A 24,314-nucleotide genomic window follows, 5' to 3' on the forward strand; every position below is an offset into this window, starting at 1 on the left:
TGTAACATCCATGTTAGTTGTAATTTCTCACTCATAGATGTAACATTTTAATATAACATATATATTACATTGTAGTTATATTGTAATTATATACCAAATAGCACATTGATGTATTGATAAGTCAGTGCTATCTTGGGATATAATGACAATATAACTACAATGTAATATATGTAATATTAAAAATGTTACATCTATGAGTGGGAAATTACAACTAACATATATACGTTACATGTAACATGCTTAAGTATATAACATTTATATATTGTGTTTGCTGGGATGTGAAGAAAAAAATGTGATTCCGATTGAAAGACACATATATATATAGCATATTCGCAAGGAAGTACCGAGGAACTTTGGGTCGAAACTTCCGGAAGTGATTTCGCGCCTTTTTTCACTCGGCATTGCGCACGTGCATATCTGCCAACTTCGCTTGCTCGAGAAATCAGGTACGCAGTATAGTATATATAATACATGCTCCGTGGTTGACAGGTTAGTATACAATATGCTCGGAGAAGAGCATAGAGCAACCCAGTGATAGTGTCTGCTTCGACGAGAGACGTGTCGAGGGAATCGATCACTCTCTCTTTCTCCTCGTATAGTGCCTGGTTTGAATACCCAACGCGTTGTTCCTCGCGCGTTTTCCATGATGTAGCTCCAGAGAGCCATCATATCGGGTTGACCGAAGAAGAAGAAGAAGAAGAAGAAAAAAAAGAAGAAGAAGAAGAAGAAGAAGGACCGTTGACAGGACTCGCTGAGACAGATCCCAGGTCCACAACGTCATCGCTCCCACATTTCGCGCCTCCTGTGTACGCGTACACGGGAAGACACACGTTCCGGGTGGACTGGGAACGTGGAGCCCTCGAGGGGCCAGGTGTCAAAGCAGCTCTCGGAGTCTTCGACGCAGCGTCAAGATGGCGCGTGCCACGAGCACAGCTGTTGTTTACCCACAAACCCGTGTGGAGCGGGCCACTGGCTCAGGCGGCCGCTGCTGAAGGAGAGAGAGCGCGTGCACGACTGGCTCCCCCGTCGTCGGGGACGATGGGAGCTGATGCTCGACGAATGAACGTCACGGAGTAACGGAGCATTCCCGAGAGCGCGGCGTGACGGCGACGTGACGAGGACGTGACAGCGACGACGACGACGAGGACGAGGACGAGGACGACGAGGTCGGTGGTGCTGGTGACAGCTGGTGACAGCTGGTGACCGAGGAAGAGACGGGAAGACTGAAGACTCGATGGAAGAGGCCCGAGACGACAGAAGCCACCCGATCAGCTGGCAGCGAGCGAGAGACTAACCCAGCTGCGTCCGCCATCGCTCGACACGAGGACGTCGACGACGACGACGGCGACGACGAGGCGTGATCGAGAGAGGAAGAAGCGGAAGCGTCGATACGGAGGGAGAAAGTGGCGAAGTTAGTTCCTGTCTTTGTGTGTCTTCATTTTGGCGCCATAAGTGAGCGTCTGTAGCTCCTTTCTTTCCTCGGTCGATTCTTGACGTCTCGTAACCGCGTTACGTAAAAAGCGCGAACGTGATATCGATGATATCTGCGCTCCCCCGGTCTCTCTCGCTCGTTCGAATATTGCGTATTTAAATATCCACGTGCTCACGCGTCGTCTCTGCGTGATTCTACTTGAGTTCGAGGTTAGGCTTAGTTGCCCGCATGAGTGCAACGTGTGCTGGAACGTGGGAAGTCGATGAGAACGTGTTTCAGGATCGTTGTTCAATTTCGATGTAAGATTTGGAATTTTGACACATCGAGTTATTGCATTCGCATTTTATTGTCGTTTGTATTTACCGCGATCTGTGAATGATACCGTAGTGTGTGAGTCATTGTATACCTTTATACCCCCACTTTCTGTCCTCGTGAATTCTAAATCTGTTGCTTTGTGTCATTGTGTCTCTTGGCAGCTTCCCCTTCGGTCTTTTAATCCATTTGTCATTGTTACTTTTAAGTTGTACTTCTTGTGCTCATTATGCATGTCGCAGAACATTTGTTGACGGAGCGTTTTCATTTAGTGTAATTTTCTTTCTTTATAAATTCTCCCAATTACATTCTTGTCAGTCTTGTCATTCTTGAATCTATCTTTGTTTTAATTTCCCTTTTCACGTGTGTTAATTTTATTTATTGTACGTACACAGATATCATCATGAACATCTGATGGCGCAGCATTTTTGATTAATTTTCTTTCTCTACACATTCTTTCAATTCTATTCTTGTCAGTCTTGAATCTATCTTGGTTTTAATTTTCCTTTTCACGTGTGTTAATTTTATTTATTGTACGTACACAGATATCGTCATGAACATCTGATGGCGCAGCATTTTGATTAATTTTCTTTCTCTACACATTCTTTCAATTACATTCTTGTCAGTTTTGAATCTATCTTGGTTTTAATTTTCCTTTTCACATGTGTTAATTTTATTTATTGTACGTACACAGATATCGTCATGAACATCTGATGGCGCAGCATTTTGATTAATTTTCTTTCTCTACACATTCTTTCAATTACATTCTTGTCAGTTTTGAATCTATCTTGGTTTTAATTTTTCTTTTCACATGTGTTAATTTTATTTATTGTACGTACACAGATATAATCATGAACATCTGATGGCGCAGCATTTTGATTTAGTATAATTTTCTTTCTCTACAAATTCTTTCAATTGCATTCCTGTCAGTCTTGTCATTTTTGAATCTATCTCTGTTTTAATTGTCCCTTTTTGTATTAATTTTCTTTATTGTATGCACACAGGTATCGCCATGAATGCCAGGACGCAGATGTTTGAACTGAGTATGGAGGGACGTCAGGTGGACGAAGCGGTGGCGAGTATATTCCACACTGTGCTCTTCCATCGAAGTCTCGGCAAATTCAAGTACAAACAGGAAGGCAGCTACTCGGTGGGCACCGTGGGATACCAGGACGTGGACTGCGACTTCATTGATCTCACTTACGTCTGCTGTTCGTCGATCTATCTTGACCAGACGCTGAAGCGCGAGATATCGGGCTTTTCGGAGGCTCTTCGCTCCACCGACAGCCCGGGTTCGGGTCAGATATCCCTAGAATTCTTCCAGAGAAAAAAGAGCCGCTGGCCTTTTCAACCGGAGTGCATACCCTGGGAGGTGTGGACCGTACGTCTCGAACTCATCAAGCTGGCCACCGAGCACGAACGGCAGATCTGCCGGGAGAAGGTGGGCGACCTGCTAACCGAGAAGATCCTGTACATCACCGAGGTCATGAATCGACATGATTACGTTCCAAAAGTGCCGAGTCAGGCCGAGCTGGATTTGATCTTCGACACTTCGTATCCAGACATACAGCCGTACCTTTTCAAAATGTCCTTCACGACCTCTAGTCCGTCGACCACCACGATGGGCAATACTATGAAAAAATTGATCAGAGAGACACTGTCCATTTAGTCGTTGTAAGGTATAGCTCTTAAAGTTTTAACGTTAATATGTTCGCGCGCGATATATAGCCTAGAGTCATCTGAAAGAAACGCAAAACTTGCTCTTATTTTTCATCTACGATACACAAATTTCATTGCACCACGCGATTTCAGATTTCATTTCAGATTTCTATTCGCAATGACTCTAATCTTACCTTAGCTGTTATTATGAGTTCCTAGAAAAGAAGAAAAAAAAGATTCTAAATTTATGCTACGAAGAATGATCCGGCTATAGAGAAGCTACCCAGCGTATTTTGCCTACGTGGTAGAGTCTTATTACGGATTTTGTAAGCTCTAGTATCTCTTATAAAAAAAAAAGAAGAAACGGAAATAATACTTCATACATCACAGGGACTTCCGCTGCTGTGTGTCTCTAATGTTTATATAGTACAAATGAACACAACACTCTTGTGACACTTGCTTTTTTTGTACTTTACTATGAACGTCCGTCGCATAATTTTAGCAGGATCATGTTAGTCACGTTTTACACAATAATACTTCGCGTTATACCTCTTAAAAAAAATCTTATCACTCGAGTCTCCCCCCCACACGCGACTTTAATCAAGGCAAAACGACATTATGTTCCTCTCTCGCTTCTCACTCTTTTTAAATGCTGTGTGTATTTACATCGTAGAATAGATTCGAGCGTAATTTCTCGATATATTTCTCGAATTTATCTTCACGCGTCGATTAAAGAAGATAATTTGATTTAGAGTAAGGATTTACAGAGAGATGTTAAGCCTCTAGTTGAGAAAAGAGCAGGATGTTTCCAGATACTTTAATGTCTAGTAGAATCCTTGAGAGCGATACGTCCCTTTTAAAAGGTCTCGTCACTTACTTACTACTCCCTTGACATACTTCTCCGAATACATATTCGGCGTTGTACGCACTGTTTTTCAGTCACTAATGTTGAAAGTATATATAGTTGTCCTGAAACCCCCGACGATAACGGAGAATGCTTTTCAATTATTTCGCATGTGTATATATACGTACATATACATTCATACATCATACGTGCATATATATATATGCACGTATGCGCTTGTCTACAAAATATTATGTATAATTTTTGCTTCTTAAATCTAACATTAGATTTCCGGCCGCCGTCTAATACTGAACTTATTGTTAGTGATATATGAAAATCATAGACGACCGAAATCACATTTTTTACTGTTTTAATTTCGCGGTAGAACAAAGCGTTAATTTGTGTATAATTATGGTGTATGGATGGAATCGATATTTTTTTGTGTTATTTATTTTTTTCGCGAATAATGATACGTATAAACGTCAGATTATTATATTATATTGACGCGCAGATTACAGATTGTTCACATTTGCTTTCGTCGAGTTTTAAGTTATTGTAATCAAAGTGTAAAATAAGTTAAAAAAAAAAGATTGTAATCGTTAAGCCGACACGCGCAAATGATCGAAGCGCGCCCTGGTGATACGAAAGAACCGCACGAAAAATCGCAGTCATTTACATTTTCCAAGACGTTTCGTGCCTTCGTATCGAATTTTTGATAGGGAAAAAAATTAATGTTGCTAGGAAAACTAACATATACCTGAGATCCAGAATATCATTGTTATTATATGTAATATGATAATAATGATAAATATCATTATATTATTTATTGACCACACACGCGAAGCATCTCTCATCTTATTAATTAGGAGCGAGATAAGATTTTTCTCTCTCTTTTTCGCGCGCGCGCAGAAGATAAATCTGTGATCCTTCTCGGATTCGAGGCGGTTTCGTTTCTATTCCTCGTAAGAAAAAAAAGAAAAAAAAGCGATTGTAAATGTGTGTGTGCCGTTAACGTCGTGCGCCGTTTTTTTAGGAGCTCCAAGTTGAACAGGAAACGCGAACGTCGGACATCGGAACGTTTCGTCGGCGGCGACCCGCACGCGCGATTATTACTTATTGTACAATGTAAATAGTGTGTCCGAAACAAGAAAAAAAAAACAAATATGCCGCAAATCAAAGACGTCGCGTGTCGAGAGGGTCCTCGCACGTTCCGAGATCCGTGCATATATAAATTTCGGGCCTTTCCTACGACCAATCAACAAAGATATCACGACGCGTAGTGTACACATATAATTTACGAGTTAACGGTGTAGAACGAGAAGCGTAATTATTAATTAATTTATATATAATTAATCGTGTATCGTCTCAATTGCTTTCTTTCGCAATGTTCTCTAAGTAGTTTAATAATGCAATTGCAATCTAGCTAAATGTTTCGCGACGAATCGAGCGTAATGTCGATTCTCCTATTGGGGATTGTTTTTTTTTCTTCTCTTGTCGATCGAAGAAAAGAAAAAGGAAGGAAAGAAAATCACGCGGTGATCGTCGATAATAATTCCCGTCGTTTCCCGCGATTTTGTGAATTGAAAATCGACTGCAGTCTCTTTCCCTCGCACCATCCGGTATATGCCGTATGTACGATTGTAAAAAGTAAAAAAGAAAAATGATGATATGACAAAGAGAGACGCGCATATGTGTATAGGCGCAAATATATAAATATGACGTATATATAGAAAGAACAAAGGGAGAGAAAGAACGAAAGCATGAGCGAGTGTGTATGTGTAACTAGGATTTTGCGGATTTGTCAAATTGCCACAAGCTGTTATAAATGAATATATAAATATAAATATATTATAATAATTATATGTATTTATATTTATATAGCAAAATATAGAAGATAAAACCGAGACCTGTATATTATAAGCTGCGAGACAAAATGTGACAAAATGTGTAGTGTATAGCGAGGAAGATGAAATATCTGCAAGTTTTAATTTATCATGATGAGTATGCTGACGATAAAGGACTAATTATTAATAAATTACTGTATTTTATAATAGTGCTTTTATGAAGATATTCAAATCCCTTATTTTTCCATGAAGCCTATTTAATCTTTTTCGTATGATAAGATCATTTCCAATAATTTCATATTTTATATATTTCAGAGGAAAATATATAAAAATCCATGCCTTTGTGTTCAAAAAATATGAATAATAATTTTTTTTGTATAGTGACAGTACGCAGAGAATTAGAATTATCCTGAAAATCATCATAATCGTGGGACAATATGGTATTGGAAAAATTTTATAAGTTTTTCTCTGATTAATATTTACCATAGAACAAAAATATTAATATCTAATAATATAAAATATGTTCGATTAATTTTACTATGTACGTATTAATATTTTTATTGTAAATATTATTCAGAAAAACGTATAAAATTTTTAAATACCATACGCGATTACCATGATTTTGAGGGTAAATTCTAAGAGAAAATTCTCTCCGTGTGTAATTATATTTTATAGATATATAGATAAAATTGTATAAGGACAATTACAACAAGTATATATTTATCTATAATATTTATATTAAAATCTTTTAATTAAATGTTTATTATGCTTATATAATTATTTCTGATTGTAAACGTTTTCAATATTTATTTACTATATTGCTAAAAATATGATATTATTGTTTGAAGAGAGCAATAAGATACCAGATTCACATTCTCTGTGTAAAAATACATTTTATCTCTGATTAATCACTGACTCTTATATTCCGAGTAATTAGCAGATACCAAGTGTTAAAGTGCACGTTTTATCATGCCGTCACGTGTCGCGCTCTAACGGGTGACCCGTGAGTTTTCGATCAAGGCGAAACTTTATGCTCACCCGATACTGCACCGGGATTATCGATTATCGTAGCTACGGATTCTCGATTACTATCGATGCGATTGCGAAGCACGATACGAAAGAATGAAAATCGCGGGCGCGTATATAATTTCGTCATCTTTTACTCGCAACGTTCGTACTTTTCTGTCCCGAACAAATGTGAAATTTTTGACATACCGCGCGCCAGGAATCCGAGAAGAACATAATCGAGTTGAAGAATTTCTCCGTAATAAAATGCAAACGGATATGTGAGTTCGCCCTTTTTCTTATCCGCGAAACCGAAGCGCGCGGATCTTGGCGAACGATATATATATTCATTTTAATTTTATTAGATTCTGGAGAATAGAAATGCCCCTCCACGGTTTCGCGAGAATGCCAAGTATTTTTGACCGCTGCCTTGACATAACTCGCGATGCCACGTGTTCCAAACAGAACAAGATTGCGAAATATATAGCTGTTTCACACAATTGTTGGACGAGAATTGTTATTCGTTGCCTTCAAATAATAGTTTATTAAAATTAATGCATAAATTGAGACACACTACAACTAGAAAGAGAATACATAAGAAAAATGCATTTCAAGTTTTTATAGTACACTGTAAAACGCTGAGAAAAAGAGAATATCTAATTAGTGGTTCATTAACTTTTAATGAAGTTGTAGTTTATTCAGAGTTTTTTACTTTTGTGCCCCGTTTTTTATCAACTCAAGTGCGGTGCAAAAAGAAAATTAAGATTTTTTGTATTATGCAATTTATTTCATGTATATATTTTATGTGACATAGTTTGCATATAATAGCAATAGCGAGATAAATAATATGAATAATTCTTTTTTTTTTATAATACCTAAAAAATGTCCTCCCTCCCGCTGATTTAAGTATTATTACCATCTCACATATTTTAATCAAATTAAAATTTTTAATCAAATTACTCTATGTCATATAGATATTATTTTCTTATTTGCAAATTTAATTTTCAAAAATTTTAAAAAGTTACTGTATCTTTATAAATCATGTCTTACAATTAAAAATGTTTTACTAAGAAAAATTCTTGCATTCTATATTTATCAAATTAAATTGCACACAAATAAATATTTTCAAAGAAAATTCTGATTTCTTAAAGCAAGCATGTAAAATGTAAGATAGTAATTTTGTTTAGATATGATTATGATATATTGCATATATCTTTTATAGCAATGTAAAATAAGCATAACGTCAACTATTAAAACTGTCAATAATTTTGACAGCTGTCGTTATATTTATTCCATGTTGCTGCACAGTGAGAATTTTCTCTTAGAATTTATCCTGAAAATCATGGTAATCGTGGGACAATATGATATTAAAGATTTAAAGGATTTCTTTAATTAATATTTATCACAATAAAAAATATTAATATCTACCACAATAAGATACAAAGTATGTTCGATTAACTTTATGTACATATTAATATTTCTTATTGTGGTAAATATTTAATCAGAGAAACTCTTATAAAATTCTTACTATGATTTTCAGAGTAAACTCTAAGAGCAAATTCTTTCCGTGTACATTCATTTAAAAAATCATAAAATAATTTATAAAAAGAAATAAAATATCAAGGATAAAAATATAATATACAGTAAATATGCAAATTTCTTTATACACGCGATGGATTATTAAAAAAATAGTAATTAAAATAGTAATTTTTACTATGTACATAGAGTAAAATTAATCGAACATATTTTATATCTTAGTGTGGTAGATATTAAACTTTTTATTGTAATAAATATTAAGCAGAGAAACTTTCATAAAATACTTCCAGTACCATATTGTCTCACGATTATCACAATTTTCAGGATAAATTCCAAGAGAAAATTTTCTCTGTGTAGTTGTATGATATATTAAGTTGAAAAAGTTATATATAAAATTCTAAGAATTATTTTTATCAACATGTACAAAACAAAGAATCTATGGACTATTCTAACTTTAATAAATCTAGTTTCAATAAAAAAGATATAGTCAAGAAAAAATTAAAATTGCAAATAAATAATTTATGAGAAAAACAAAAAGACAAAATCTATAAAATCTTTAAGTAAGACGATTAAAACAGCTTATAAGAAAAACAAAAATTATTTTTAAAAAATAGGCACACACATACACATTTTAAACACCCTTTAACTCCAGGGAAAAAAATGAGGCTGGTACTTTCCAAAATTATGCGAGAGGAAAATATATCGATATAGCGCTCCGGACTTACGCAAAATCTGACTCGTTTGATATTTAAATTTAAATTATGAATAATATCTTTCTCTCTCGATATTATTAGATAATCATAAATATCTTGGTGCAAAAGCATCGCGATCAGACACACGTGAACCACGCACACGCCTGCGCGGAAAAACCGCGTCGGGGCGAAGCCGCGCTCTAACGAAGCCGGTGCGCTTCCGATTTTCTCGCCTCTCAGTCACCGATAGGAAGCAGCGCGCGAACCGCCGGCGTCGCGACGCTCCGAGATGATTGTCGCGCGTCTTCCTCGCGTTCTCGAGAGATCGCCGTCTGGTGGTCTCGGCATCCTTCCGAAAATCGCGTGATTCGCCGATACATCGGACAATCCGCGAAGTAAATCGAAAACGTGACAGACACGTGTACATCATATATATTTTGAAGAAAAAAAAAAAAAAAAAAAAAAAAGAAAAATAAATAAATCAGCAACAAAAATAAAAAAAAGACACCGCGTGATCGCGAGAGAATTCAATCTGACCGGAGGAGTGTCGAAGTGCATTGTATATGCACTTCTCTATGCACGCGTAACAGACGCCTATTTGTGTATTGTAAAAAAAAAAAAGAGTCAATAATATATATAAAAAATAAGAAATTATACAAAGCGGATATATTATATATACGTATATCGTTGCGAGTATAAAATCGCGCGTGATAAATTATAAGAGACAGATAATTGCACGTAGAGGGAATTCAGTTTTGTGCGCATATGTGTGACTAAATATATATAATATATATTTTTCCGTCATTACATATATAATATATTTTTTTTTTTTCGTATGTGCGTGCCGTTTCATCGTTTCGCAAATCCTTCGAGGATGCGCGAGATCCAGTAGTTACACCGGCCTAAATATTTCGCGTAATCGCGCGCGCGAAGCGTCGCGACTCCGTTATATTTTAATCTAAGGGAATTTCGTCCCGACACGAAACTTTTGGTGGAAACGAGATCCACCGTCGACCTCATCCAGACGGAAGAAATAACCGCGGTTCGTCCGGACTCTTCAACAGGTGGCCGAAATCGATCTTGCACATGTGTATGTGCGTGTGTATAAGCGTGATCACTTTTCACAGTGCTTTTTGGGATGCGTACTTTTTTTTTGTTGACCCTAATTCTCCTATAAATTTCACAAACAGAAGGATATAGTTTCAAATTTGATACAAAAGTTTCATTCAGAAGAAAAGAAAAATTCGCTTTATATTTTCTCCTCTTGGAGACTTTTTCTTTGAGTCACAAGGAAATATATGTATATTCACTTGATTTTTGAGAAATTATTAAAAAGTAAAGCTGTATATACTATTGCATACGAAAAAAGATTCTTATATTTCTATATTCAATCATTATTAGTTATAGTTGTAACAAATTTATGCAGCAGAACGTTTTAATGTTGACTGTCAAATTAGATAGAATTATTTGACTGAAAGACTAAAAAGAGTAAAAATGCTCGCAAAAGAGTAGAAATGCAAAATTATATTTGCATCAGCTGTTTTTGCGAAAAAGTGACCCTTATGTCATCTTTCATTTTCTCATTTACATCTTGAAAAAAATATAAAAATAAAATTCGACATAAAAAGATGAATTTATCGCGCTGTATTCATTCACGCTCAATGAATTGTTCGATAATTCACATTGAAAGTGGACATTTTAACAAACGCCTCGGCGGTTATTCCGTAAACTTGTCATAATTGTTTCTCGATACTCTCGCCCGATCATATAGCCGCAACAAATTCATTAATATTCGCGCTCGCCTCGTAACACCTCGTTTCATCAACAAACTGTGTTCGTATATGTATATATAGAGCGCTTCCATTAATCTCCGATTAATACGCATCGCGCGTTCACGAGTGGAAAACTATTTCCGCTCCGTGTAATTTACAACCTTCCAACGGCGCGTGAATAAATTCGCCCTCGTGTAAAAGTTCAAAACATTCCGTCGGCGAATTCGTCGCTTCGAACAAAATTATTACTCGAGAGTAGAAAAAAAGGCAGATCAAAAAGAAAAGTGGGAATCGCTCTCAGCTTTAGAAACGCGTTCTGATTTTAAATGGCCTTCAGGAACGTTTGAGCTTTTTAAAATAGCTCGTCCGCGTTATACTTTCGAAAGCCATGAAATCGACGTGGCTATTGTGCGTGTAACCGTTTGAAAACGCTCTCGGAAATAATTGTTTGACAGCTCGACACCCGCCCAAGTTTGTCGAAAGTTTCGCCCACGAGTATACTCGCCAAACGGGTCATACATAAACGGCGCTCTTAATTGCTCCCTCGTGTTCTGTTTCTGGAAGGAACACAACCGTGGTTCCTTCCAGAATTGAGAGTTTTGTTTAATTGCCCAACTATCGTCGTTGTTTCTCTCTCGGATAAACACCAAAGGAACTGTTAATAATCTCGACACGTATCCATATTATAATATTTATAGTATTTATATTTATAATAATATATATAAATATATATTTATAATAATAAATAAATATATGTTTACAATAATATATAAGTATATATATATATATATATATATTATAATATTGATATTGGATAAAAATAAAATATATATAATTCTTGACATATACAGACAAATGGTTCTATCGACGAGAATTACATGTATGTCTAAAATCTATATTATTTAAAAAAATAATGCGACATAATTGTGTATTAATTCAGGAATAAGAGAGAGAGAGAGAGAGCATGCAACATCTTGGAAACGCGAGCTCATTGATATAAATATCACCGCTCGTCCATTCATAGAAAATCCGCAACACTTATTCACTGCCACCTTGCGAATTAATGGACAAGGAGAGGAAATCGGTGTTATTTCTAATAAAAATAATTTATGACGCTTCTCATTTCCGCACGAACTTTGCCGAGATGATTACATTGTGAAAAATATACAATATAAAATCATTAATAATCTTAATTAAACGCGAAAAAGTGTTAAAAGAAAGGGTGAACGCGCCTGATGCAAGAATTGTGTCGCGCTACGAAAAAAACGTTTTTCCTCGAACTGCGTCCTGAAATTATTAAAAAAAAAATCGAATCGCGCTTAAAGGATTATTTGGACGAAACGTCGGATGACGTTCAGCTGCATACGCGTGCATAATCGATGCGAAGTGATTTAGCCCCGGCGAAGGATATCGCGAGGCGAAATTCGAGCTAATCAGCTTATCTCACGGGCTATAACTCGCTTATCAGGACCTTATCGCGCGGGATCGCGGTTCGACGTAAATGAAACGAGCTTCGCGAGAAATTAATTCGCATCCCCGGGATCGATGACGTCACTCGATTTCGTCAAGCCGCTTTGACGTCGCCGAGCCGCCTTCCTGGAGAACGGAAGACCTTCCTGGGCGAATTTAATTAAAACGCTCGATAATATACCCTTCTTCAGGATGCACCGATCAACAACACCGGAAATGACGAGCATAACGTCGACGTCGATGATACTTCAGTCGCAGAATTTGTCGACGCGCAACTTCAACCACTCGGAGGACGTCATGTCGAACATGACGGTGCAGACGATGTTCTGCGCGTTCTACATCATCATCTTCGTGCTGGGTCTCTTCGGCAACGTCCTGGTAGGTCTTCGTCGTCGGGCGGAACCGGCAGATGCACACGGTGACGAATCTGTTCATCGCGAACCTCGCGCTCAGCGACGTCCTCTTGTGCGTCCTCGCGGTGCCATTCACTCCGTTGTACACCTTCCTGAGTCGTTGGGTCTTCGGACAGACCCTCTGCCACCTGGTCCCCTACGCCCAGGGTGTCAGCGTGTACATCAGCACGCTCACGTTGACCAGCATAGCCGTCGATCGCTTCCTGGTGATCATCTATCCGTTCCATCCGCGCATGAAGATCGAGGTCTGCCTGGCCGTCATCGTGAGCATCTGGATCGTTGGGTTGCTTGTCACCTTACCGTACGGCCTGTACATGCAGCTGGAGGAGACGTTCAGCTACTGCGAGGAACAGTGGCCCAGCGAACCGTTCCGCAAGGTCTTCAGCTTGGTCACGACGATCGTGCAGTTCGTCGTGCCGTTTCTGGTCATCACCTTCTGCTACACCCTGGTGTCCATCAAGCTGAAAAACAGGGCGCGAGCAAAACCCGGGAGTAAGACGAGCAAGCGAGAGGAGGCGGATCGCGAGAGGAAACGACGGACCAACCGGATGCTCATCGCCATGGTCGCGATATTCGGTATCTCCTGGCTGCCGCTCAACATCGTCAACGTTGTTGACGACTTCTACTCGCGCGCCAACGACTGGTCCTATTACAAGCTCTGCTTCTTCATGTCGCACTGCATCGCCATGAGCAGCACCTGTTACAATCCGTTCCTCTACGCCTGGCTCAACGACAACTTTCGCAAGGAATTTAAACAGGTACACCGATTGTGTTCTTATCTTAAGTATACGCGCGACTTGTCTTTGTAATGTCTTCCATGAAATGGACGCCAAAAAATTGTCTTCATTTAAGAGGACAATTTTTCAAAATCCGGTATTCTTTAATTAAATATTCTTATTAGATATTCGTAATATGTGAAAGAATCTACATACTTAATGGGATGTTTTTTCTTGTTAGCGTATTATTTGGAATTATTAATCGTGTTAACAAAAAAGTCTTACAAATGGATATTTCAGGGTGTCCAGCTGACTCAATGAAAAAAATTCCCGACTTTTTTAAACAGGTCCACCGATTGTGTTCTTATCTTAAGTATACGCGCGACTTGTCTTTGTAATGTCTTTCTTGAAATGGACGCCAAAAAATTGTCTTCATTTAAGAGGACAATTTTTCAAAATCCGGTATTCTTTAATTAAATATTCTTATTAGATATTCGTAATATGTGAAAGAATCTACATACTTAATGTGATGTTTTTTCTTGTTAGCGTATTATTTGGAATTATTAATCATGTTAACAAAAAAGTCTTACAAATGGATATTTCAGGGTGTCCAGCAGACTCAATGAAAAAAATTCCCGACTTTTTTAGATTTTCCGAGACCAGAAACTAATTTTTTTCCCTGACTTTTTAGTATTATTTTTTCCAAATTTATACAATCTGCATTATGTACGATAATCGAAACAAACATGTCACTATAAACTATTTAAATAATCACCTTTTTTATTTATATTACATTCAATTTTTTAGTTTTGTCTCTATCAAACACATTGAAATAAAATAACACGACGATGAAAATATAAATTAACGAAATTTATTAAATAAAAAATTTCAAATCATTGAGACAAATGTAGAATAATATGAAAAAATCCAGATAAATAGTAAAATTCCCTGACAATACCCGGTTTTCCAGATTTGCCTGACCGCTAGGCATCCTGCATTCGTTATTTATTATACATATATATTTAAATGTTACGTATATTCAAATTTTGTTATACATTGACACAACTAAATAGATATTTTTCCTATATTATTATTTGTAATATTAATTGATAAACTTATAAATTTAAGTTTAATATTAATTTATTTATTGCGACAATACAGTTGCAAAAATAAAATTGAAGAATATATTCTTAATTTAAGAGGATATTCCAAAAAGCACCACAAGAGAGAAAAATCCTTGTTAATTAAGAAAATATCTATTAAGAAGACCCATAAAGTATGCATTTTAAGAAAAGAATTTTTTTCGGTGTACGCGACAAATATCGAGACATATAAGGATGGATGTGCATTGAAACGAGGTGTCTCGAGAGCGAGAACGAGAAAGTAAAGTTAGATTTTCCCTTCGAAGTTATCGGATTATTCATTTTGTTGCTTCTACCTTTCATCCATCGGGTATACAGAAGAGTAAGCGGATTATTCTTTAGTTTGACAGGCTATAGTCGTGGCTATATTGCACAGATAAACGCGCTTTGCATAAAATCTACTTTCGTAGAATTGTACAATGTAAAAAGACGGTGCTTCTCGAAAATAGGATTTTCCAGCATTCTCGAAAATGCATCCGATGTTATTCTCCGTCTTTTAAAATCGTATCGGGACGTTTATTTGATTATAAAAAGCTTACCTTGCGGAAATACATAATAGAACCGTTTATATATAATATAATATTAGGTCGATCGGTCGCAATTTAATCAAAATTATATGGATGGAATTTCGCGATGACGCACTTTAAGTAATTGGGACAAGACTATTTGCATCGAAACTACCGAAACTATTAGCGGTGCGAGAATCTAATAGTTTGGCGATAGACATCTCTCTCAATCGCTATTAGAGGGAAATCAGCAAGTAAATTCTATTGCGTACGAATTAATTTGCAGTACGGCTGTTTTTCGCCTTCCTATTTGCATATTTGCGAAATCGACGAAGATGACATTGGACAGAAACAGTCGCGCACAAACCTGTATGAATGCTGCAACTTGCGTTCTGAATAAAAGTATTCGCTGTCCATTTAAAAAAAAATGCTAGTATATTGGCGGTTCAAGCATGTTCACATTTGCCGAGACGAGAATTTATGGTAAAAGGGTGGCTCGTGTTCTTTATTTTTCTTCCTTAAAGATTCCTTCGCGCGCTACTATTATATAATAAACTCGTAGAATAAAAGATTTGTACTTTGTAGCGATGTTTTATACTTTGCAATTCTTCTCTCTCTCTCTCTCTTCTTTTTATTATTAGAAAATATAATATATTATGTCAAATGTCGCATCGTTTTTTATTTAGACGTGTATATTACTTTTCTTTTATATTTTTGTTATATACAATATAATCTCTTTTATATATATATATATATATATTTTATATTTATATATTATTATACTGCACAATTTTTAAGTTTGATTGTCCTACGAATTTCTTTTACGAAAATAGAAGAATAATCATCATTTGTGATTTATATATTTGTGTGTCTTATATAAAATATGAAGATGCAATTTCTTGATGTAATAATTGGAAGAAAATGTAATATAAGGAAACTTGATTATAAAATAATAATTGCGTTTATGGGAAGTGTTTTGGCATTAATAAGGATTAATTCTCGTACGTCATTTTTCTCGCGCTCGTGATACTTTGATTAATTCCTCTCGATTTGCATTGAATTATTTTTTAATCATCCACGCCCACGATCCGACTCGACTACGCCCTCCCATTAATTTCCGCCCTCAAGTTCCGCAATAATAAAAACGATCGTTTGACGACCGTTTCGTAATGACTTTTAGAAAGCTTCTCCATAAACTGCAATTATAGGATCGATTATTAATTTTGCCCGGACAGAAAATTGATTTAAACGCACCTTGTATACCTTGAGTAGGATATCATAGTAAATGAGATACCATGCAAAGTTAAACATCGCTCCCGATTGGTTTAAACACTTATCAGAGGTATATGTACCTAGATATAGAACATGAGAAAAATCGTGCTTGTCGAGCACAAAGCTAATTAATATTCTCAAAAAAGCAAAGTTTTTAAGAGCAAAGTTCTTAAAAGCTTCTTTGTAAAAGAATATTTTAATGACTTGAGAAGACGCTAAGTGCTTACGATATGTACGCAATATTTAACTATGATCGAAAGCAGTTGATCACAGAATAATGGCATCAGTCAGTCATATGGAACTAGTCTGACGTGAGTTAATAATGATCAATTGTAGTTTCAAGAAGGCACATCGCAATAGATGTGCGAGATTATTAATGTGTCACAAATTTGACGTTATCGAGAAATCGTAAAATCCCGTTAATGTTTTTGTAGGTCCTACCGTGTTTCTCGAGGAACTCCAACGACGGCACTCCGAGGAGCAGAGAAGATTGCAAGGGCGACAAATTATGTAACGGTAATAATACCATGCAGGAGACGCTGCTGCCGAGCAACACGACGCGAACGCCGAATCCCGAGGGATGCGAGATGATTATTCTGGAGCAGACGACAAACATCTCGAAAGAGCAGGATCAGCCTTCGAGCTCCTCCAAGGACTTCGACGACGTGGCTCTGTGAAAGAAAAAAACAGGTATGCTAATATATGTTTTATTGTTATACACGTAAAAATACTTTGATACCCCTTAGATGGAGCAACTGTTAACATACTGCATAATGACGTTATCGTAAAAGAGAGAGAGAGAGAGAGAGAGAAAGAACAATCAATATATTCGAGATAATATATTCTTGCAATTACGGACCCTGTCTCTAATGACCTTTCGTTCCTGTCTTCTCATTTTTTTCGTGTTATAAATAATCGTGTTCGAAATTAAAAATTATATTTCTCTTATATATGCAGGAATTTTAGGAAAGTTGTCTTTTTTCTAAGCAACTCTGCATCATATTTATTTTTAATATATTATATATACAACTTATGAATAGGAATATTTTAAAAGGACAAATATTATGTAGATATTATCTACGAAAATGAGACGTAAAAAATAAATTTTAGTATTAAAACATTTTGATATCATAAGTTAATATACATATATACACAATTGAAAAATTTTTGTTAAATTTAACAGATATCACATATTTCAAACGGTCCACAGAAATTTTTATGTTAATTTAACGTAATACGGATATTATTAAATGGAGACACAAATACTGTGTTAATATTTTAACACAAAATAAATGCAAAACTTCAAGTAATTTAAAATAAATTTTGTGTAAGATTAACATAGTTTTAATATAAAATTAACTAAAAATATGTTGTTTTAGACTTTAAAACAGAGCATATTTATGATGTAAAATTAAAAATAGATGCACATTGTGTTATTTATCTTTTTTCAGTTGTTTTAGTAATTTAACATTTAAGTTCAATTAACCCACGAATATTTAACACAAAAATTTTAACGGGGACCGTTTTTAACAAAAAAACACAAATTTTCCTACTATGTATATATACTTCTACACCGAAAAAAAATTTAGTTAATTCTTATAAGTATTTATTTCAATACTGTCAAATAAATCATTTACTTGAAACTAATAATATTTATTTGATATAAGAAAATCCTTTTCCTGACAAATAAATATTTATTTGTTTCAAATCAATGATTCATTTGACAGTATTGAACTCAATATTATACGTAATTTCAACACGTCAATCTTTTTGTCGCTACTTTTCCGTAATATAGATAGAATGTCGACCACTTTAATTCTATCTAGCTTGCCATCGTAAAGTTTCGTTATAAGTTACGGCGCCAAATGGAGTCGGGACTTTCGACTTTGAACTTCCTCCGGGAAGTCTCGTAACAAAAATTCGATTTTTCCCTATCTATCTACGAGGCACTTTGATTCCACGTCACTCACATATTGATGCGACAGTTCTATGAAATTCTGCGGTCGCGACGACCGGCTGACATAGTAATGCTCCTACGTATATTATTCAGAATAATAAAGTGAAGAATTTCTCGCGTTTTCGCAATTTTTCGCGAGAGCGAGAAGTATTCGAACGAGGGATTTCCATCTTCCACGGCCGCGAGAAAGCAAAGCCGGAACCGCGAACAAAGATTTGGAATGTCAAACTCGTGCTTTTGAAATTTTCACGCGACAACGCGATTGCTGGGAATCGCGGCGTCGCGTTTCTCGTCTTTTTGCGCACTTTCCGCTGATTTGGCGGAAAAGCATGCTTTCCCTCGTATACGAATAGATCGATTTACGGTACAACCGAGATGCAAAGAGTCATCCTTGTACGTGCCGCGAGGCATCTTCAAATGAAACTGCGGATGCACCGAAAGAGAAAACTGCTACCGATATTTTCATGCGTTTACGCGAATATGTTTATACAGTACCCTCCATAAGTTTGGAAACACCTTACATTTTACAGTTAAAGAATTGCAATCTGTTATAAATAAAAATGTCATTTAAATATTTGTTAATTTAAATATATGTTTATTTTATGATTTATTCATACAAAAAATCTGCACAGATCTGTCAAAAGAATCCTCAAAAGAATTTTACAGTTAAACAATCGCATGGCAGCGATCTGTGTAGATTTGTTGTATCAATAAATCGTAAAATATTTAAATAACATTTTTATTTATGACAGATCGCTGCCATGCGATTGTTGAACTGTCAAATGTAAAGTGTTTCCAAACTTGTGAACTGGTACTGTATGCAATAAATAACAAATGTCCATTTATAAGACTGTTTTTCTTGTTATCACGATTAATAATATTTCAAATAATATACTGATAGAAAACATTCCATTAAGTTTATATTCTTGCATGTTACGAATATTTAATTAAAGAATATTTCTTCAGAGAATTTTTCTCTTAAATTAAGAGGATTCTTTTGACAGATCTGTGCAGATTTTTTGTATGAATAAATCATAAAATAAATATATATTTAAATTAACAAATATTTAAATGACATTTTTATTTATAACAGATTGCAATTCTTTAACTGTAAAATGTAAGGTGTTTCCAAACTTATGGAGGGTACTGTAGTTGGCAGTAAAATACTTTTACTAGAACAAGAGGAACCGATATCTTTGTGAATAAATATATATATGACTTTTAGATTACTTGGGCGTAATGTTTATCGAGTTAGAAATTGCGAACAATATTTTTTGCAATATATTTTAAGGAAGAATATACGCGAACAAATATAAAAAAATTACGGGATAAAAATGTATAAGAATCATTCGATGGTATTTTTATACATGAATCAAGTTTTAAAAGCATATACATATAATTAATGAAATAGATTTTTGAATAAAAAAATATAATTCGAGATTTCACATGTTTTTATTAATTTCCTTAAAGAAATTCTTTAAATGATTTTTACTTTTAATCCATTCAAATGTACCTATATTTCTTTCTAAAATAAAATCTAAATAAAATCTAAATAAATTTTCTAGTTAATCATTTACAAAATAAATTAATCTTTATATTGTTTAATGACGCAAAAGCAGTGTATTTCCTCTTTATTTTTCCAAACAAATAAAATAATATTTATTTTACGCAAAAATAATATTATTATTACGTGTGTGTTTTTCTAACGAGATATCTAGAAAAGTAGCCGGTTTGCTATTTTTAGCAATCACGGTCTCTGTGTTATATCAAATCATTCGATTGCAATGTACATACAAACATTCTTACATATATATCTCCCTGCCAATCGCCTTCGCTTGTCACTAGGGAAATACGACGCGCAGATAGAAGCGAATAAAAAGTTCCTCCGAGAGCTTCGCGACGCGAGGCATTTTAGCATCGACATAACAATATGTTCTGAATGGGCGTAGTTCTCTGACCGTAAAATAGGAGAGAACAACGGAAAGAAGTTCGTGAACTCCAACGCGAACGGCCTCCGCGAAACCGGAAATGACGCGCCGAAAGTTTCCGCGAGAGCAAAGATGGGATTAATTCCACTTTCTCGAGGCAGACGTTCATATATTAAATTTTGCACAGGGTGTCCAGCAGACTCAATCAGAAAAATTTCCAGACTTTTTCAGATTTTCCAAAACCAGAAATTCATTTTTTCTCTAACTTTTTAGTACACTGTAAACAAAATTCGTTGACTTGACTAAACCTTTCAACTAAATATTATTTTGTTAATTGAATGTATAACAATATTTAAATTAAATGTGACATTAAATCTAACAAAACGTATATTTAACTTAAATACTAATATATGTTCAATTAACAAAATAGTGATTTAATTGAAAGGTTTTGTCAAGTTAATAAATTTTTTTTTTATAGTGTATTATTTTTTCCAAATATATAATTTGCATATATCTATATGATAAATCAATTAAATGTTAAATCATGAAATCCTTGAGATATTTTTGTTAACAATGAAAAGATTCGTTCGGAAGTTAAAACAAAAATTTAAATCAATTATACGAACTATTTAAATAATCACCCTTTTTGTTTATATTATATCAAATTTTTTAGTTTTGTTTCTATTAAACACATTAAAATAAAATAACACGACGATAAAAATATAAATTAACGAACACTATAGATGAATTGATTTTTAACAACACAAAAAATTAGCGTGCTAGAAGTCGAGGAAAAGTTTATATTTATTAATAAAAAATTTTAGAATAATTTAGAATAATGTAAAAAAATCCAGATAAATAGTCACATTTCCTGACTTTTCCCTGACAATTCTAAATTTATAAAATTCCCTGACAATGCCAGATTTTCCTGACTGCTAAACACCCTGTCGATGAATTCCCGATGGCTCACTCCGTTTCGGTTTATTCTTATTTTAAGAGCCGGGTGCAAGTTAAACTTGAAATGCGAACGAAGCTTCAAACTGTGATATTGAATAGTGAAATTGCTTATGCAATATTCCATCGTACGACGTCACGTTCCCGTCCGATGATTTGTTCTATAATAGATATATTGAACCAAGTCCGGTTTTCAATTGCGTTATCAATCGGTGAAGTAGAAAATATACGCGAGGTATGCGAATTGATATTTGATGGGAAAAAAGAAATAAGTCTAATTCACAGGGTGTCTGACATAAAGTGTCACATTGAAAATATACAAGTAGCTCTCGTTATTTGGAGACGATTTTTCCTCAGCAAAAATGTTGAGAGTGGTCATTAATTTTTGCCATTATGTATATCTTTATAATTAAACTTTAAATTAAAATTTTATTAAAGTAAACTGTACTTGAAATTAATTGGAGAATGCGGTTTTGTTAATATTTTATTTCCACAAGGTTTAATATGAAAAACCCTTTACTTTCAATCGCTTATAACTCGAAAATTATTGATGCCTCAATATGTTTGCTGAGGAAAAATTGTCTCCAAATGACGAGATTTACTTGTATATTTTCGATGTGACACCCTGTATATCAGAGCCAAAAACATGATTTTCATTATTTTAAACGCTAATTAATCTATAAATATATAACACCGAAAGAATTTGATTACAAATTATTATTTTTATTATATTCTTTAAATATTTTTCATCTCGTAATAGGAGTCCTTAAATATGAAAATAAAGAATTAATAATAAATCTCTTTGTTTCTGTTACTGAGGAATTAATAATCTTTTGCAGCAATTGCTGGAAATTCATTTATAGATATATTAGCGTTGAAACGGAATCAAATAATAAAATTGCGATAAATGCAATTTGACGATTTATAGAAATAATATAGCATAACATATTTAATTTTTATTTAGAGATACGATAAAAATTAAATGTGTAATGCAATACGTTATCACTTTACATCTGCAACAGAGTAATAGTCGTGTAAGCTAGACATGAATATTGTAAGACTAGAGCGATAATGTCAATTGGAATACAAAATTGCTGATTACATCCCTCTTGAATATTAAACAGATCGATCGATACCCATATATTCGAGGTATCTCAGTAATCAAAACATGATTAGACCCAAGATGATTACATAGTAATCAGTTTTGTTATTGCGGGCTTGTAAAAGATCCAATTATGCTCCACATATTTTCTGCTTTATATTATATACGATGATATATTGTATATAAATGAGCTTAATCTCTGAATCGCATGCTTAATTGCAATTCACATACATATTCACATAAATATTTTATTCAAATATATAAAAGAAAAGTATGCTAGTAAAACAATTGAGATAATTCGAAAGTACATTTTGTTATACGTTACAATATGTCCTCAATCTATCTATTGTCCGAGCAATTCTGAGATCCATCAATTTATATTAAAAAACTATCTTTCTTTATTTGCTAATTTTTGTTAGCCTTTTTCATTATCTTGTCAATTAAAGATTTAGTTAAAAGTTCAAGAAATATTCCATATATTAAGCTTCCTTCTACAGATACACGAAAATTTGTGTTTTCTTGTTAAAACGGTTAAAATTTTTGTGTTAAATATTTAACACTTTCATGTGTTAATTTAACATATTACTGTTGTGTTAATTAAACTTAAATGTTAAATTATTTTAAAAAATTGAAAAAATAACAATGTGCATCTATTTTTAATTTTACACAATAAATGTTCTGTTTTATTACGGGACGAGATTTATCTGTTAAAATTTACAGAAAAAAATGTTGATTTTTTATTTTATAATATAAGTATAAGGAATGAAATCTAAAATTAACATATTTTTAGTTAATTCCTATAAAACTGTTAATTTTACACAAAATTTATTTTAAATTACTTTGCATTTATTTTGTGTTAAAATATTAACACAGTATTTAACATATCTATATTAATTATGTTAAATTGACAGAAAAATGTCTGTGGATCGTTTATACGAATCTGTTAAAAACACAAATTTTTCAACTGCGTGTAAAATCGTAAAAGCCGATATCTTGTGCATGTACATATAAGAACAAATAAAACTGTTGCGTCGGGTTGTGACAATCGATTATCGTTGAACTAGATGCTTCTTCGTATGCCAGACGTATAAAGAATACTTCTATAGGTTTCATGGGACATGTCACTTTCCTGTCGATCCGTCCCAATAAACTCCTATTATCGAAGAGAATGACAGAACCAAGGAGAGAGATGCAGAAACTTCTTAATGAAGCCTGTCCCAGTATTATCAAAGTTTTTGCAAAAGGAGACTCGCAGATGTCTCTCGAAATACAAAGCGATTACCGAAGAATGGAAACTTTTTTATTGGTAGAATTGCATTAAACAATAAGTGTCTCATAAAAGTGCCATTCTATCATAATACGCGAATAATGAGACCGGCAAAAGAAATATCTGCGAAACGATCTTCCATGCATTTACACGAAATTTGACGGATTTGCGAAATGTTTTGCGTAATGAGCTTATTATAAATACTGCCGTCATTGGAATCAAATTTTCTTTAAGAGATCAAGTGATTTTCAAGTTTTATCTTTCGACAAACGTTCGTAATTAATTCCCCGATTTGTTGCAATAAGAACTGCAAACTCTGTTTGATTCTGTTAATTATTGAAAATTCTTTCAAACATATTATTTTCGTTGTATTCTTCTCAAAGAAAAATATTAAAAAATTTAATACCTCGATCTCTTAAGAATTTTATTTATGGATAACATTTCTGTTCGTGAGTCTACTGCAAATTTTATTACAAATGTTGCGCGAATAT

General features: G+C 34.5%; 3 protein-coding genes across 5 annotated transcripts in view; 2 read left to right on the forward strand and 1 right to left on the reverse strand.

Moving 5' to 3' along the window:
• Positions 1–1,241: 1,241 nt before the first annotated feature.
• Positions 1,242–6,298, forward strand: Atg101 (autophagy-related protein 101). 3 transcript variants are annotated; one of them, XM_029304170.2, is made up of 2 exons: positions 1,242–1,411; positions 2,749–6,298. In XM_029304170.2, exon 2 carries the CDS (start codon positions 2,757–2,759, stop codon positions 3,411–3,413), a length of 657 nt encoding a protein of 218 aa, XP_029160003.1. In that variant the 5' UTR covers positions 1,242–1,411; positions 2,749–2,756; the 3' UTR covers positions 3,414–6,298. The 3 variants fall into 3 exon arrangements, with proteins under 3 accessions (XP_029160003.1, XP_029160002.1, XP_029160004.1); XM_029304169.2 differs by lacking the exon at positions 1,242–1,411 and adding an exon at positions 1,418–1,731; XM_029304171.2 differs by lacking the exon at positions 1,242–1,411 and adding an exon at positions 1,789–2,017.
• Positions 6,299–9,576: 3,278 nt separating this feature from the next.
• The window catches only part of LOC114931999 (prolactin-releasing peptide receptor), a 71,815-nt gene continuing 57,077 nt past the window's right edge, over positions 9,577–24,314 (forward strand). The window contains 4 exon segments of the mRNA XM_085482849.1: positions 9,577–10,418; positions 12,037–12,947; positions 12,949–13,737; positions 17,050–17,305. Of these exon segments, the coding sequence (XP_085338975.1) occupies positions 12,759–12,947; positions 12,949–13,737; positions 17,050–17,292 (1,221 nt within the window). The 5' untranslated portion in view covers positions 9,577–10,418; positions 12,037–12,758 and the 3' untranslated portion in view covers positions 17,293–17,305.
• LOC114932005 (uncharacterized) overlaps positions 17,221–24,314 on the reverse strand; it is a 109,015-nt gene continuing 101,921 nt past the window's right edge. Inside the window, exon 7 of the mRNA XM_029304173.2 lies at positions 17,221–17,286. The gene's annotated coding sequence lies outside the window, so the exon portion shown is untranslated. The remainder of the gene's footprint in view (positions 17,287–24,314) is intronic.

Source organism: Nylanderia fulva, unplaced genomic scaffold (genome assembly GCF_048542155.1).
Source record: "Nylanderia fulva isolate GAGA-0341 unplaced genomic scaffold, ASM4854215v1 Scaffold10, whole genome shotgun sequence".
Taxonomy (NCBI): Eukaryota; Metazoa; Arthropoda; class Insecta; order Hymenoptera; family Formicidae; genus Nylanderia; species Nylanderia fulva.